The 17,046-nt window shown below is 31.7% G+C and overlaps 1 protein-coding gene and 1 pseudogene across 1 annotated transcript; both read left to right on the top strand.

Moving 5' to 3' along the window:
- The first annotated feature begins 4,446 nt into the window (after positions 1-4,446).
- LOC149880579 (uncharacterized) lies at positions 4,447-5,047 on the top strand. The gene is made up of 2 exons (XM_090069147.1): positions 4,447-4,768; positions 5,010-5,047. Exons 1-2 carry the CDS (start codon positions 4,447-4,449, stop codon positions 5,045-5,047), a joined length of 360 nt encoding a protein of 119 aa, XP_089925273.1.
- A 175-nt stretch (positions 5,048-5,222) lies between these two features.
- Positions 5,223-15,602, top strand: LOC149880578 (uncharacterized; annotated as a pseudogene).
- The last annotated feature ends 1,444 nt before the right edge of the window (positions 15,603-17,046 follow it).

Here is a 17,046-nt window from a genome sequence, read left to right as displayed (position 1 = left end):
CTACTGGATAACAAAACTATAAATATTAGCACAAATATAATTAGTTATGAAGACATTCCATTATAGTAAAAAATATAATAATCTACTTTTAAAAACGATAAATCTATATATGTATGTAATGTATATTTATATAATATATATTTATAAAATATGTCTTTTTGCGTGTATATTTGCGGAAATCATATATTAAAATTACCAGACGATCTCAGTAGCATTATTTACAAATAAATTTAATAAAAATGATAACTTTTTTTTTTCATGTAGCAGAATTAAACTTATTAATATTGAAATATTTCAACTAATTTTTTACAATTAGTTTTACAATAAAAGTTTCATTTTAAATGAGGAGGTTGTAAACTTTACATATTAACAACTTGTTCAAGGCTACGATTTTAGATTTACAAATTCCTTTCTTATTTGATGTCAGTATACTTGATTTAGAAGTGGCATATTATTGTTTCTAGTTCAATTATTTCTTTGTATATAAATTTTTCCTCTTTTTTTTTCAGAACGAATAATACTTAACAGTTAAATGAAATTGCTCGAAAGAGATTTGCTGATCATTTAAATTCAACATTTAAGTTTTACTTCTTTTAGCTTTTAATTGTGTTATGTGTTATATTAAAACGTAGTTATCAGAATGCATATGTATTCCAATAACTCAATACTTGGTTTTAGTTTAATCAATTTTTTAAAACTATCCGAATATGTTAAATAAAAAAATACATAACCTCTTTCAGGCGACTTTATTAAGGGGATTGTGGGTGGGATCAAATTGAAAACTTTTCCGATTTATTTTTTTTGAAATATTATTTAGTAATTGATAGTTATTTTTAAATTAAAATCATAGTTTTATTTTAAATATGCAAAACAGTAAATAGTACTTTTTCATTTTAGGCTTAAAAATAGATATAAATCAAAAACAGGAAATATTGCTCAAAAAATCACGAAAGATATGAGAAAAATGATTGTTCTGCGAAAAGAGTATACTCATATCGCAAGCATGTTCCTAACCTTAGATGTATTAGATTTCGTGTGTGCCAGTTTTTCACGAAATCTTAGATTTATGTCTTCTATCGGAATATTATTTTCAAGCAAAATATATTCCGAGCTGACTGCGCAGTTGCCTAGTATGTAATACATTTACATGTGAATTTCAAAAATTTTCAAATATCTATCCACGCAAGAAGTGTAAAATATCTTGATGTAAACTTATTTTGTAATGTCTTAATTTTTCATACCGTCAAAAATTTACCATGGTAACTGAAAAAAAAATTGGTTAATTTGTATAAGTTCCATAACTCATTACTATGTTTATTATAAGTGTATTATGTTTAGTATTTAAATAATATTATAAAAGAGTGATCCACTTTTTATAAGCCTTTCGCGCAGAATGCGCGAGTTTTTAAACCATCGTTTAAACAAAAGCTAAACGACATTACTTGAATACTCCGAAGAAAATTATCCGCAAAATAGTAGGACAGTTTTCTCCAACGAAGGACAGTTTGCTCCAGAGAAAATTGTTCTAGACGGACGGATGGGACAAACTAGGATATTCTTCTCCAGAGTAAAATGTCCGACCGGACAACTTACTCCGCGGACAGTTTTCTCCGTCACAGGGAAATGTAACGCTAATTTTTTGGATCTGTGAGGTCGTCTTGTTTTGTAATCAGTGAGATTATGGATTTTCGCATGGACTGTGCAGTCTGTTTTGCCGTATAAAGGATGTGGTTTGCTAAATCTTCAAAATCTTCCAAATCCTGCCAAAAAGTTTTATAGAATTTGGCGGGAAGACCGTCGTAGCCTTGTGATTTTCCGCTTTCAAACATGAATAGCACCGCTTCAGTTCTTGTTTTGTCAGTCGCGCGTTAAGGAATTCGTTTTCGTTCGCGCTCAGAGTTTTGTCTATGTGCGACAGTACGCAGTTTTGGCCGTCTTCGCAGAGTTTAGTTTTTGTAAAGAGGTTTTGATAGTAGTTTTTTAATGAGTACAAAATGCCACCGGGCTCGTTAGTCAAGGTTCCGTCGCTTTCTCTCAGTTCGGTGATAGTCTTTTTTTCTTTGTTAAGTTTTTTCTAAGTTAAACAAAAACTAGGACGGAATCTCGTCTTCTTCTATAAACCTTTGCTTTGTGCGGACGCTTACGCCAGGGAACTGCATCGCAAAAAGCTGTTCCCGCATTTCGGAGATTTCGTCAATGTTGGTTGGTTTGTCTTTTTTCATTATGTTTTAGTTTTGCTTGCAGTTTTCTGATTTTGCGCTTTCTTTTCTCGGCAGCCAGCGCCGCACTATTGTGCAGTTTCGCCGCTATTTGATATTTGAGGTCGTCCCACCAATCTGAAAGAGAAAAATAAAAGCGTTTATTGGCGCAGTGGTCGCTAATCAGGAGTTTGACGCTCTGGTTAATGTCCTCGATTTCAATAAGGGAACAATTTAATTTCCAGTAGCCTGGTCCTCTCCTTACCTTTTTTGAAGTTTATCGTTTTCGTCATGAAGTCGTAGTCCGAGAAAGTGTTAGGGAGAATGTTGGTTAGTGAGAATGTTCTTTGTACTTTGCGCTACACACGTCCGCTAGATCAAACTTTTTTTTAAAAGTGTCGAGTTGCGCAAAACCGCTCGTATGGTAGTTGGCGTTGTTAGATCCCTGTGTGTCAAGCGCGACGCTTTCGACCATGTTTAAGTCTCCTGCTAAAATGATGGGGAGACCTGTGTCTTATGTAAAGTCTTACAATCCGTCGAAAAAATCGCAGCGCTCGCTCGGCACGTTCGGCGCTTAGACGTTAACTATTTGTAGTTTGTTTTTATCGTAGGAAACTGTGGCACTTAACATACATCCTTGTTTAGCTCGTGTAATTCAATAATTGGCTTAGTGAGGATGGCAACCCCGCAGCACGAGCTACTGGGACCTGAGTTCCGAATGGACGCACCCGACCATTCCTATCCCCACCGTTAGGCAGTGATGGGTCCAGAGTTGGTTTCCTGAAGGAGGAGGAGATCATAGGAAGAACTTTGGAGGAATCCGAAAAATTTGGTGCGTTTTTTTGGGAAGTTTAACCCGCATGTTACAATTTAAAATGTTAATTGCCATGATGGAGAGGACCAGCATTTCTTACAGTTAAAAGTTTCACATAATAAAAAGGACGTATAAAATAATTTAATGCATCAAAAGGCATTTCGAACTTTTTTATTGCGAAAGCGCGACAAAAAAATAGAAAAAAAAAAAAAATGAAAATTGAAAAAAATAGAAAAAAATAACACGGAAAAAATAATGACACACCGTGAGCTTCCATTAAAAAAAAAAAATGCGAAAACATACAATGAGAAAAAAAAAAAAAATCTACAATATAAATCCTACAGAAACGTTTAACGTTTAATGTTTAATGTTTAATATTTACCGTCATTTCGTCATTAGTTACTAGGCTTTAAAAGAGCGCGTTCTCTAAATGCACGCGGCCATTGGAGAAAGATCTTTGAAGCGAGTTAAAGCTTCTTTCCTTTTGGAATTTAATTATTCGTATAGATTTATTACATAAAGAATCATTTTAAGTTAAATAATCATCGTTAAGATCATATTATAATTGAAGTAAGTATATAAATAATTTATATTAGATAAAGTGGAAAGGATTTACATTTTTATTAGATAGAGTCGAAAGAATTTAAAGTAGAAAGGATTTTAATCTTTTTAACCGTTTTTATTTTGTTTGTTTAGGTTTTTCTTTCAGCAGTTTTATTTTTACTAGAAAAAAGCAACCCGTAATACGAGTTATGGTTGGTCTATTACTTAATTTATAGTATTTTACTTTTTAGAAAAAAATAGGGGTATGGATGTTATTTATAGTTATAATGATGGTATTTCCACAAAATGGTTATTACTACTTTGAAGTTTCTGTGATGCTATTAACTATTTTTGTTCTTTTTTAGAAAGTACAAAAAATAAATTAAAATTTTGTGCCAACACTGACATGACATGTCAGTGTTGGCACAAAATGTTATTGTATGTAAAAGTTAAATTTTGCTATGAGGATTACAATTCTTATGGAAAAAAAAAAAAAAAAAAAGGTAAAGAATACTGTTTGTAAATATATATTTTGTTTACTTTCTTTGAAACTTTTTCAGTTTTCTTGCGTCATTTTTAAAATTTTTGCTTGAACAGGTTTATTGTTTGCATATATGCCTTTTTGATATGTATGTGCATTTGTTAATAAGTGCTTTATAGTTGTTTTATCAAAGTGTTTTTATAATAATTTAAAGTGTATTTACTGTTTGTGTATGTGTTAATATGTGTTATAAGGTATATATATAACCTTATAAACATATTTAAACACATTTATTGTGTTTAAAGTTGGTACATATGCTTATATTATGTTGTTTCCGTGCTTTTAAAGTGCTGTGACTTGGTTAACATCTACCTGAAAATCAATTAGTGTATTTTAGAGGAGCAGAACAAATGGCTTTAGATCGTCCTGCTCAACGTGACAAACACCTAACGGCATGGTTTAAGTTGAATACTGGAAATGAAAGAGCACATTGCTATTCGTATGTAGACGATCCTTATCACTATACATTTGATGATAAACATTGTAAATGGAACGTTAGACAAAAGGGTGATGATAAGATGATAGTAAGAATGTATAAAGTTAATCCAACTGGAGAATTGTTCTTTCTTATACTGTTACTTTGGCAAGCAAATGGAGCAACATATTGGGAGGATCAGCGTACTGTTAATGATATTGTCCTTGAAACGTTTACTGAAGCATGTGTTTCGAAAGGTTTGTTGCTAGATGACACTGAATGGCAGAATACTCTTTCTGAGGTGGTTATAAGTATTAAAACAAAGCAAATTAGACAGTTGTTTTCAATTATTTTGACCTTTTGTGAACCTGACAATCCTTTACATTTCTGGAATACATACAAAACTTTTATGATGGAAGAATTCATTCATTGTTCAGTCCCACTTCTAATAGCTGAACAAGCTACTCTTCATCAAGTTAAAAAGATTATTAATCAAAGTGGTAAAATGCTGGCTGATTATATCTGCCTGTTATTGATGAGTTTATAGGCTTAAATCCGGAAAATTTTGATGAAAATGTTCAACAATCTATTGACGAAGCCAATCAAATGAGACTGTTGCTTAATGTCAATCAATTAAATGTATGTATTGCTTTCCTTGCTGCACTTAATGAGTATCTAAGTGTAGAAAATCAACATTCTAAATTGTTTTTTATGGATGGACTTACTGATTGTGGAAAAACCTTTACTTATAATTATTTGATTGCTGAAACCATAAGTAGGGGCTTTAAATCTGCTACAGCTACATGGGGTGGTTTAGCAGCAACTCATCTTACAAATGGATTTACATTGCTTGGATTATTCAAACTTCCTGTTCCAATATAGGATAATAGAACATGGAATGTAACTCCTAACTCTGTACACGGACATTTTTAAAGACAATTTAGTTTGTTTTTGCTTGATGAAATATCCGTGATACCTAAACATGCCTTAACTGCAATTGATAGGTTGTTAAAAGATATTTGCAACAACAACTTTCCGTTTGGAGGAAAAATCATTCTTTTTGGTAGTGACTTTAGGCAAATTCTGCCTGTTGTCAAAAGAAGACAACCAGCTGAGATAGTAGAATCGTGTATAAAATGTTCTTTGCATTGGCAACTGGTGCAGATGTTTGCATTAACTGAAAATGTGAGAGTACAAGATGGGGAAGGTGAATTTTCCCAAAGGCTGCTAAAATTTGGGAATGGAACAATACTTGTAGAAGAGGAGGATCCTTTTAAAGGATGTATTGAAATACCAAATCAGTACATTATTAGAGAAAATGAATCGATTGTTGAAAAGATTTTTGGAGATGCTGATCAAAATGATTATTCTAAACGCGTGATTTTAACACCAATAAATGTTGAGTCATCATCAATCAATGAAGAAGTGCTTGCATGTCTGCCGGGTGAGGTCAAAATTTATTTAAGTGCTGATCAAATTGAAACTGATGACCTTAATGAAAGAAATAACTTTTTTGTTGAGTTTTTGGTATGCCAACTTATTGTTTAAAATTGAAATTTGGTTGTGTAATTATGCTACATAGAAATTTAGATCTCAAAGCTGGATTATGCAATGGTACTCGAATTAAGGTTTGTGCTCTTCAAAATAATCATTTTGATGCAGAGATTTTGACAGGCATTTCTGGTAGCAAACGGGTTTTTGTTTCTCGAATTCAGTTGGCTCTATCAGATTCTAATTTACCTTTTGTTCTGAAATGTTGTCGGTTTCCTGTCAGATTGGCTTATTCAATAACAGTTAATAAAAGTCAAGGTGAAACATTTCATAGAGTTGGGGTATATCTCAAAAAACCGGGTTTCTCTAATGGTCAACTATATGTTGCATGTTCAAGAACTAGAGCATTTAATATTTTGTTTTTCAAAATTGATAAACATCTCATTTAAGGTATGGTAAGTGTATAATGTCTGTTAATGTTTAACGTAATGTGTATGAGAGAGTATGCCAACTTGATCTTTAAATCTAGGGTATTTTAATGTCCTAAATTTGATGTAACTCAATAATAAAAGCAAATATTCTTTTATGTATTTATATGTTTAGTAAAAAGATAAATATAGGTAACTTTGAATTGGTGTTCTAATTTTGTCTTTCATATTTTAAGTTGGTTTGTTATTTTCGCTGGATTTTGGGATCAAGGGTGTAAATATTCTATTGTTATGTGTTATTGTTGTGATGTTTTGTGTTGATATTCATTTTTAACAATTGACACCTTCATATTGGTGACTATTGTTAAAAATGAATAATAGGTAGTTTCATTTTTGGAACTTAATGCTTTTTTTTATCTACTAAAAGCCAAGACAACATTATGCTAAAAATGCAATTTACATTTTAATTTTTTTTTTTTTTTAATATTATTAATCCTTTTGTTCTTCGAAATAGATTTTAAAGTTACATTTCCGATAAATATTTATATTAACTGCCGTGTCAAAATAGGTTACTATAAATAGGGAAATGGATTTTCAGTTTTTATGCGGTTAGATTTTTTTTTTTGTTTTTTTTTTGTTGTTGTAGTTATGGTATCATAACTCCATTTTTTTTTCTTTAAGATTTACGATTGACGCATTTATACGATTTATAAAAAGAAACCTGATTACCTTTTATTGTAAATTTTTGTCTGTTAAAATGATATAAATATGAAATTAGTTCAATTTTTTTAAAATTTTATCTATTTTATGCCTAATAACTTGTTATACGTAACTTAGAGGATCTTATTAAACGGGGGGTGAATATTGTAGTTTTGCGCGTTTGTCAAATATCGAGTTACTTAAACTTTATAAGGTGTTTAGCTAATTAATCAGCTTAATTTGCATTTGCAACACTTTTAAGGAAAGAAAAAATTATTATACACGTAAATCATTGTTTTACATTTTATTATTCTAATAAAAGGTCTTCATAAAAAGTTTGACTACTCTTAATAAAAATAACTCTTTTCTCCTGACCACCATTAAGCCAAAAACGGGGAAGGGAGGTTTTTTTTATTAGTGTCAAAATATTTAAGAGAATTAAATTTCGAGTAACAAAAGGAGTTTTTAGTAAATGGTAACAAATTACCGTTTATTAAAAACTATTGAAACAAAGAGGCCATATATAAAAATAGTCAAATTAGTGCCATATATAGTAATGGTCAAATGTTCAGTTATTTTTAATAAATTTATTTAGTTATGTGCATTTAACGTTTTAAAGTCAATTTCCTTTTTTTTAAGAAAAATGTGTCAAGGGGATACCAAAAAATTATTAACTCATGGTTAATTTACGTTCGCTTTATATTGATCTTATTAGCTAACGTTCATGTTATAAAAAATATAACAAGAATTTAGCTTTACTTTTTCATCAATTTTAAAGCATGATGAAGTGTTATTATTTTGTGTCACTAACAAAAAACGTAATGTTTCGAACTTAGTAATGTCGAGGAAAATGGTTCTGCCTTACACTGATTTGACCTATGTCAGTTGTAATATACTCAAATAATGTTAAATAATTGGAAAATTATTATACCTCCGCATACTTTTTATTCTAATTTCACAGATAGTTTAACTTTTTCATTTTGAAGGCGTTTTTCTAAAAGGGTATAGTTAAGATTTCGCAACTTTATAATGTGGAAAGAAGCCACTGTAAATTAAGTAACAGACCGACCATGACCCGTTTTTCGGGTTGCTTTTTGCTAGTAACAATATGAATAAGATATTTGAAGATAACCTATTTATATACAATTAAAATGATAATAAAAGTAAATTTAAAAAAAAGTATATTTAAAAAAGAAAATAAAAATACCATCACTTAAATGGAACATTTTAAAGAAACAAAAAGAAATAAAAATTCTTAAGCGCAAGTGAAACAGTAAATAAATGCAGTATAAACAAAGAAAAAGAAAGATTGTTAAAGGAATTGTATTAGAAAGAAAAAGTTATGACTCACTCTATTTTTTCCGCACATGGTGAATTTATTGAATCGTATTCGTCAAAACTAACATCGGCATCTTCCTCGCATTGAATTGCAGCTGTTTTATCTTCTATGGTAGTGATATTAGAGTTAGTAATCAGTTGAATGGATTTTTTCGGGTTCGTTTTCTCTCTTCTCCCGCCTTGTCTGTTTATTTATTTATTTCTTATTCTTCTTCTCATAATGGCAATCACTGTTACCACCATGCATATAATGCTAGTTGTTCTCATTCTTCTTCTTTCGCAAGTGCAAGCTTTATTTCTTTTTATTGCTCTCGTTATTTTCTTCTTGCTTTCTTTCAGAAGATTAAAAAAAAACACAGCTCTTCACTGTAAATATGTTTCTCATCAATGCATGCAAAATTCCTGGATTGGATGCAGCCAGAAGAAAAAAACTCTCACTATTTTCTTTTTTAGCTTAAAGCGTTGCAAACAAACACCTAAAGAAGTCTTCTTCACAAGAAAAAACTGTTGTTGCCCCTTCTTCTACCTCTAAAGCAAAAAATAAGAAAAAGAAAGCACTCACAAGAACAGAGAGACTTAAAGCTCAAAAACAGAGTCAGGACCGCATTAGTTGCAGCATGAGGGTCCGTAAACAGTGTAGTACACCTGTTTGTAATGTTGCAAATATTACGAAAGACTTGACACACACTTGAATGAAACTAATTTCTACGACTCTAAGGGGATCGAACAAAAGATTGCTGAGGCAAAGCGATACGACAACGAGAAGCTCTATGTCTCTCAACTTATTCGACCTGCCTTCTTTGGTATTAAGCCAGTAGCTGAACAAGCGTCTGCATTAGGGTCTGCATCCTCTGCTCCTGAGCCTTTCTCTTCTTTTTCATCTCCAGTTCTTTCCTCTGATCCTCTTTTAAACTTGCCCATACCAGTTGCTGGTTCGTTCAAGGCTCCTTCTGCAAAAGAATGCACCTCTATAGAAAACAAAGAGCTGAAAACCAAATCCGTCCTAGAGTCTGACTTTAATTCCTTAAAGCACTTGGTTTCCAACTTCTCTGTCTTGACTGAAAGTAAGAGACTCTTGTTTCAGCTGGACAAAAATGCTTTTCATTTTCATCACCAGTCAGTAGATGAACTCTTCAGAGATTTTGAAGTGGCTTGCAATAGCCAACAACAACACTTTGTCACAAGCAAAGATCTACAAAATTGCAGTTGTGGAAACATTAACTTGTTGTGACAGCAAGTTGAAGCAGCACCCAAACGCCCTCAGCAATACTATTGTTTTGGAGGATAGATACACTTCCTTGCACTTTAAAAACAATCAGCTCAATTCCTAACTGAGAGAACTTGACCAAAAAAAAGTCATGTCTTTTCACACGTTGTACAACCGCCTCGTATCCCTTTGTCTACTGTTTCATTTCAGTGAAGCCAGAAACGTCTATTTTGGACTTTCTCATGAGGCCATCCAATATTTGCACTGCAAGGTGGAGGAGTTGCAAAAAGTGCTGAGGCCCTTTCGTTTTTTAAGGAGACGCCTTGTGAAAAGCAAAAAAGGCATCAACATCATCAATGTCAGTTTGCTGACCGAATACGGCAAGTATTCGGTCAGCATGTGTAAGAGAGTAACTGGAATTGATTAGAAAGCCGTATCTTACACCGACTGGAGACAATGCTGAGTTTCTACGAAACCATCTTCTCTCTGTGTCTGAACCCGTACGGTTCAATAGCCACTTACTTTGCCAGCAATAGCAAAGAAGACCGCGAGCGGTGTGATATACTCTACATGAAGCACAGCAGAAACACAATGGATAACTTTCATGTGTCCCAAAGGAACGTGGCAGAGGATTTGCGCTTTGCACTCGGCATCGGACAGTCCTTTGGTGTCATAGACTTTTAGACTGTTGAAAAGTCTGAGAACCACCAAAGAAGGAAAAGGATGTGATGGACTGGCTCCAAACTAATGCAGAGGAGCACGGTTTTCATGAGGTTCAGGACATCTTTGAGGAAGATTCAGACTCTGGTTCTGACTCTGAAGAATGTGCTGCTACTTTCAGCTGTACAACCGTGGTTCCATTCTCTCCAGCTGTAGAAAACAATGTTCCTTTAGAGAACAGCAATTAACATGCCGTAGGATTCTTGTGTGAGCCTACCTCAACTGCTGTTTCGTCTGTTCCATCTGATCAAACTACCACCGGTTCAGTTCTTAAAATATCTTCTGCTTTTGCAGAACTAGTTCCTAATGAACAAACTGTTTGCATTGATGTAGAACAGACTTTAGCTGTTCCTGTTGACACAGCTTGTTCTCCTCTTGCATTAACATTATTTCGTAATGAACCAGATTTTATTGAACACCATGCACAACCTTCTCCGATTTACTTTGGTGAGCAAGTGGTTGCCAAACCTGTTTCTACTGCTCCTTCTTAGCAAGTTGCTTTCAGCCCTTCAAAAGAGGTCTTTTCTGTTCCTCTGGAAGCAGTGTTTAATGTTGCTTCACAGCAAGATAATCTTATGCCTGTCACACGTGTTTTCCATGCTCCTCCTGAACATGCTCTTCTTGAAACTCATCAGCAAGTGGTTGCGAAACCTGTTCCTGTTGCTGTTGCTCCTTTTCTGCATGTTGTTTACAACCCTTCAGAGGAGGTCTTTCCTGTTCCTCTGGCTCCTAATATTGTCAGGAAACAATCGCCAAACTTAGTTTGCTTCTTTCATCTGATCCAATTTCAGCTTTTCCAGTCTAACAGGCAGTTACTGTTCTTTCAAAATAGCTCCCACCTTGCGCTGTTCAATCTGTAGGTAGTCCATTTATCCAACATCTTGCTTGTACATCCAGAGGTAAATTCTTTTTGCTTTTTATTTTTATGCAAATCTGAACGCACTTTCAATAAAAAAAAATACCCATGTCAACTCCTTGCCGTAATGTAATTGTTAAAGATATTAAAAACACAGAGGTTTGTATGTAATTTTTGCAGGACTAATTCCGTGATTGCTTAAATTTTTCTAGAAGTGAGTGATACTAAAATTGATTATGTTTTATAAGTAAAAGATCCAAGAAGTATAAAATCAAGCTAGAAAATCATTTTCGCTCAAGATAATATCGGTAATGTAAAACCTTATATTTGCTAAGATATAAAAAAGGAGCTATGCCTACAAATTATTATTTTTAGCAAGTTGATAAAACTGTAAACAGTTATTTAAACACAAACCTCTTCTTGCACAATTTCAGATAGTTAATTGTTAATAAAAACTAGCCATCATTGCTAAGTGCACTTTTAGAAAGTTGTGTATACCCGATTTTTAATTGTGAAGTTAGAAACATTACCATTAGAAATCATGCACAACTTGTTATCACCTCTATTACTAAGAAACTGTCGATGGTTTTTATGAATTAGAATAATGAACATGCTTTTATATCAGGTTCAACTCAGCCACGAACAGAGGAAAATAAAGCAGAAGTTATCCAATGGCAATTAGGTAATCATCCTTTGTATTTAGCATAAAAATCAAAAGAACTCAAATTGATATGAAGCAAACAAAAACAAAAAAAAAAAACAAAAAAAACAAAACAGAAAAAACAAAATAGAAAATAATACAAAGAATCTAGTTAAAAATAAATAAAAACCAGCTCAACAACTTTCAAACACCATTTATAGCAATCAGTGCCAACAGTTAGGTCAACAAAAGAAAAATAATAATAAATAAGTAAACAAAATAAATCTTCTTATGCTTCAGAACCAAATGAGTATCCGATTTAAACTCTGTGTTATGAATAGAGTTTGAAAAACTTAAGATGAAATAGTTGAAAAGCTGAATGCTTCCCATGGCCACAACGAATGGTTCAACATTAGAAGTTTTCCTCGCTGTGCAGCTTTAGTATTGACATACATCTTGCAAGACGTGTTTACAGATGTAAACTCAAGATCCTCCTTCTAAGATTACACATGTTCAAAGATTACATACGTTTAAAGATTACATGGTATCTTGGCAAATCATAGCATTGACAAGATCATTTGTCTTGTAAAAGTTTCCTTACCAAAGCCATATTAAAGACAAAATTAAAAACATCAAGCTGAAAATTAAAAAAGACGGTAGTTTAGAAAATTTTGTTCAATATTGCAATATAGTGAGACCATTTACGTAGTTTAGATAAGATTGTTCAGTTTGGCAATAAAGATAGGCTTTTTGTGTAGTTTATTTTACCTATGCATTTTGCAAATATTTTCATCTGTTTCGCTAAATGTTTAATAAACGAGATGTTCTGTTTAACTGTTCTTACATTTCTTACTTAAAAAAAGTTCAAACTTTTATCTTTACAAAAAGAAATTGCTTTGTAATTCCCTTAAAACTTTTTAGAGTTGCACTTAGAATTACTTCTGATGTTTTAAAAATTGGTTAAAAAGCAAAATAATAACTCCTGTGATGTTAAGCTACATAAGTGAAATTTAAAAAAAGAAAACCACTCAAACCTTTTTTCGGAAAAAGAAATCAAAAAGTTCCTTAAGTTAAAAGATCTAGTCATCCACATCTTTAACAAAAAAGCGAATCTTTTTATGCACTTTTTCTCTCTAATATACCTATTTTTGCGCAAAGGAATTCATTTAACTTAATGCAAACGTATGTAGAAGAATATTATGTTATGTCTTTTACTTATGCAGCCTAACTTTTCTTTCATCAATATTTTATTTTACGATTATCTTCTATTTTATCTTGCCTTTTTTGTTTTGCGTTTTGTGATATCAAGGTATATAAGCTGATTTTAAATGAGGAACATTACGCTAACTTTTCTTTGAAAAAAAAAATTCAAAAAGTACCTTAATCGATAGAGATAGCACACAAATTTAAAAAGTTGCATTTAATCATCACCTTCTTCTTCAGCAAACTAGTGAGGCTTTTTATGAACTTTTACTCTCTAAATTACTTATATGTACTCAAAGGAATTCATTTAATTCAATCCAAACATATATAGAAGTATATCATGATATGTTTTTTTTTTATGCAGCCTAACTTTTATTTCATTTTTATTTTACGCTTATCTTCTTTTTTATCTTGCCTTTTTGATTTTTGGTTTTTTTTGATGTCAAGCTACATAAGCTAAATTTAAAAGAGTAAAGCTGCGCTAACTTTTCTTTGAAATTCAAAAAGTACCTTAAACGGAAAAGATAGCCCTCGAATTTTAAAAGAAGTCTCTAACCGTGCATTTTTTTCTTCAGCAAAACAACGAGGCTTTATATTTTGTTCAGTATTGTTATCGACTTCGACTAAATCGACTAAAAGTCGACTCGTCGAAAGTCAAAATATGTCGAATTTGAAAAATCGAATAGTCGACTTAATCGACTATGGGTCTCCTACTAATCGACTAAAAGGCGATTTAGTTGGGTAATTATCCTAATATCCCTATTTCAATTTTCACTTGATTTAATTTTATCAATCTTTGATGTTGTTATGATGCTGACCAACGAGTAAAGAGATATTATTATAAGTAGTTTATCTTGTAAAGATAAATTATTTTTAACTAATGAGCCATGCGCAGAAATATTCATAGCGGATTTTTAGATTCAGCTAAAATATCTGAATATCGAACCTAATTAGCTGTAGCACATACTTAACTCTGAGCTTACTGTATGTAGCACCACTTCATTAATAATTCCTTTTTCTCATTATAGTAACCAGTTGATGCTTTATAACCCAAAATAATAAGTAATGTGTTATGGTACTCAACTAAGGATACAAAAATGTTTTTTAAATCTGCCGCCCCTAAAAAGCTTAGCCACCCCATCCACCCCCACCTCTCTACGCCAACGTTTTTTTTATTTTCGTTAAATTTTCTGTTCATTTTTTGCGTTAATTATTGTGAAAAATGATATTAAATGCCCATCTGTATTTTTTTCTCTTTACTTTGTGATTTCCGTTATAATTTGTTTGATTAGTAATTTCCGTTATAATTTGTTTGTTTATTCGGTTTAAATTCATCTAATAGATTAGATGAATTAAAATTGAACAAAGAAAATGCTCTTGATATAGCAACAGCATGTGTTATTATAACAGTATTACATACCACCTAGGATTTTTGTTTACTCTCCTAAAGTTCTATTTGTTTCATACCTTCTAAAACATAAATTGTCAAGCAATATTAACCCTTTTGATACGAATAAAAGTAAGAATTTATTTTTTTTGTGTGTGTTTTTTTAATTTTTTAAGTCAATAGTAACTAATCTATTGATAAAGTGCCAATGAAACATCAAGGGGTTAGTGAGGTTGGTAGTACAAATACGTACCAGCAATCTTCTGTAGTGGTTCATATGTGTACCACACTGTAAAAAGCCTTGTGTTGAAAACTAACACTTGATCTTGTGTTGCTTTCATTTAACGCATAGTGATGTTAAATTTTATTTCCATCGTTCTAAAGCGCATGCGTTAAATGCAAATTCAACTTTCTCGCTGAGACAAGATATGTGCTAAAAGTTTTTCAAAAAACGCATGCGTTAAAACGAAAAAAAGAGTTTTAGAGTTTCGAGAAGTAGTAAAAGTTTGAACAACTTAAAATTTGTGTATATTTTCAAGTTTTTCGTTTGTATTTTTTACTTTTAACATTTTTTTAATATTAGAATAAACAATGGGTTACTTTTGTGCAATTTGTGAGTCAAACTTAGAATAATTAAAGACTGTAAGTCATCTTTTAAAACATTTTTATTATCGCCATGGTATTCCTTCAACACAAAATTGGAAAATTCCTTGCAGACAAGTTGGTTGTTGCACAACATATGACAGTGTCCATGCCCTTAAAATTCATTTATATAGAAAGCATCCAAGTGATCCTTATACGGAATATGAAAGTATAAATATTTCTCCTCTTGAAAGAAATGGTGATCTAATAGATCAGCAAGGTATTTATACAGCAGCACATGTTCATAAAGATAACACTAATAATATTTACTCAAGTGCATTATCTGGGGAAAATATAAAAGAAATGATTTTAGATGTTCTAATGACTCTTAGATGTCATAACATAAGTGAAGTTGTAATTCAGTATGTAGGAAAAAGTGTTCAAAATATTTTATCCACATTAATTTATAGTGTACAAAAAACTATGCTCAATAATGAAACTGATGCTGTCAGAGTAAATGATTTGCTAAATGATATTTAAAATGAGTCTGTAAAATGTAGTTTAATTACATCTAGTTACTTGCAAAGAAAACATTTACAACAAAAAGGGATGGTTACACCTATTGAAATAACTGCTGGGTTCATATATGAGATTTGTTGGGTTCAGATCTGAGGTTCGTCAAAAAGTTTATAAAAATAATATGATAAGTTATGTAAACGAAACTATGCAATATATTCCTATCCTAGAAACCGTTTCTATGGTGCTTTCAAAGAACACTGTTAACAAAATAGATAGTAACATTAGTACAAAATTAAATAAATCAACTTGTTATAGTGATCAAGAACAATATATCACCTTTTATATAAAAAACATCCAAATGCTTTTCAGCTTAAAATATACTGTGATGATTTTGAAACAGTAAACCCTTTAGGTTCAAAAACTAAAGTTCACAAAATGTGTGCTGTTTGTATAAAAAATATTAACACAAAGAGATGCTCTAAATTGGCAAACATATATCATGTAATTTATTGTTTTTCAGCTGATGTTGCAAAGTATGGATATAAAAAGCTTTTAAAACCACTAGTATAGACTTGTTAGCTCTAGAAAAAGGAGTTCAATTTTATGTAAATGGAAGTTAGGCTTGCTTATTTGGTTCAGTAGTTATGTGGTCTGGGGATAATCTTGTATTGCACCAGATTTTTGGATTTAGTACAAACTTTAATGCTAATAAGAGCTGCAATTGCTATACAACAAAAGAACAAATGCAACACACTTTTTATGAAGAAGATCTAGACTTAAGAACTAAAGAACGTCACATTGCCGATTGTCAAGTACTTGTGATAATACTGAATATTTTAAATTGTCTAGTGTATATAAAAAAAATCCCTTGTCAGAGCTTAAGTATTTTACTGTTCCTGATAACATTTGCCCAGATTCAATGCATGACATACTTGAGGGTTGTTTACAGTATGAATTAAAAATAGTTCTTCATCACTTATTACTAATTGATTGCCTGTTGAGAATTGAGGAGTTCAATGGCCGTCTGCTAACTTGATAAAAAACTAACTTGGCATTGATAAAAAAAATAGGCCAATGCCAATAACACGGGAAAAGCTTGTTTCTAAAGACAAAAAGTTAGGTATGAATGCAACTCAAAGTTGGTGTTAAGGAAGATTTCTTTGATTGTTAATTGGCGATGTTGTTGAAACTAATAACCAGTGTTATCATTTAATTCATTTACTATTGGAAATATGTGGAATAAGCTTTGCTCCAAAATTGACTATTCATTTAATAACTTATTTAAGGTAGATAACCACAGAAAAAAAATTTTTTTCTACGAAAAAATCAATTTTTTGATACTTAAGTGATATAGTGCTTCGGTGATCCATTTTAATTATGATAAACTTAGTTTTATTTAACTCATTCTAAAAATTATTGTATTTTGGATAGTTTCTAGGTAAGTATAAAAAAGCGTCATTAGCAA

This window comes from Hydra viridissima, unplaced genomic scaffold (assembly GCF_058129835.1).
Source record: "Hydra viridissima isolate aposymbiotic clone 2 unplaced genomic scaffold, HvirCarnegie_v1 scaffold_12, whole genome shotgun sequence".
Classification (NCBI taxonomy): Eukaryota; Metazoa; Cnidaria; class Hydrozoa; order Anthoathecata; family Hydridae; genus Hydra; species Hydra viridissima.
Note: the sequence above shows the minus strand (reverse complement) of the source record. Positions and strands in the feature narration are given on the sequence as shown.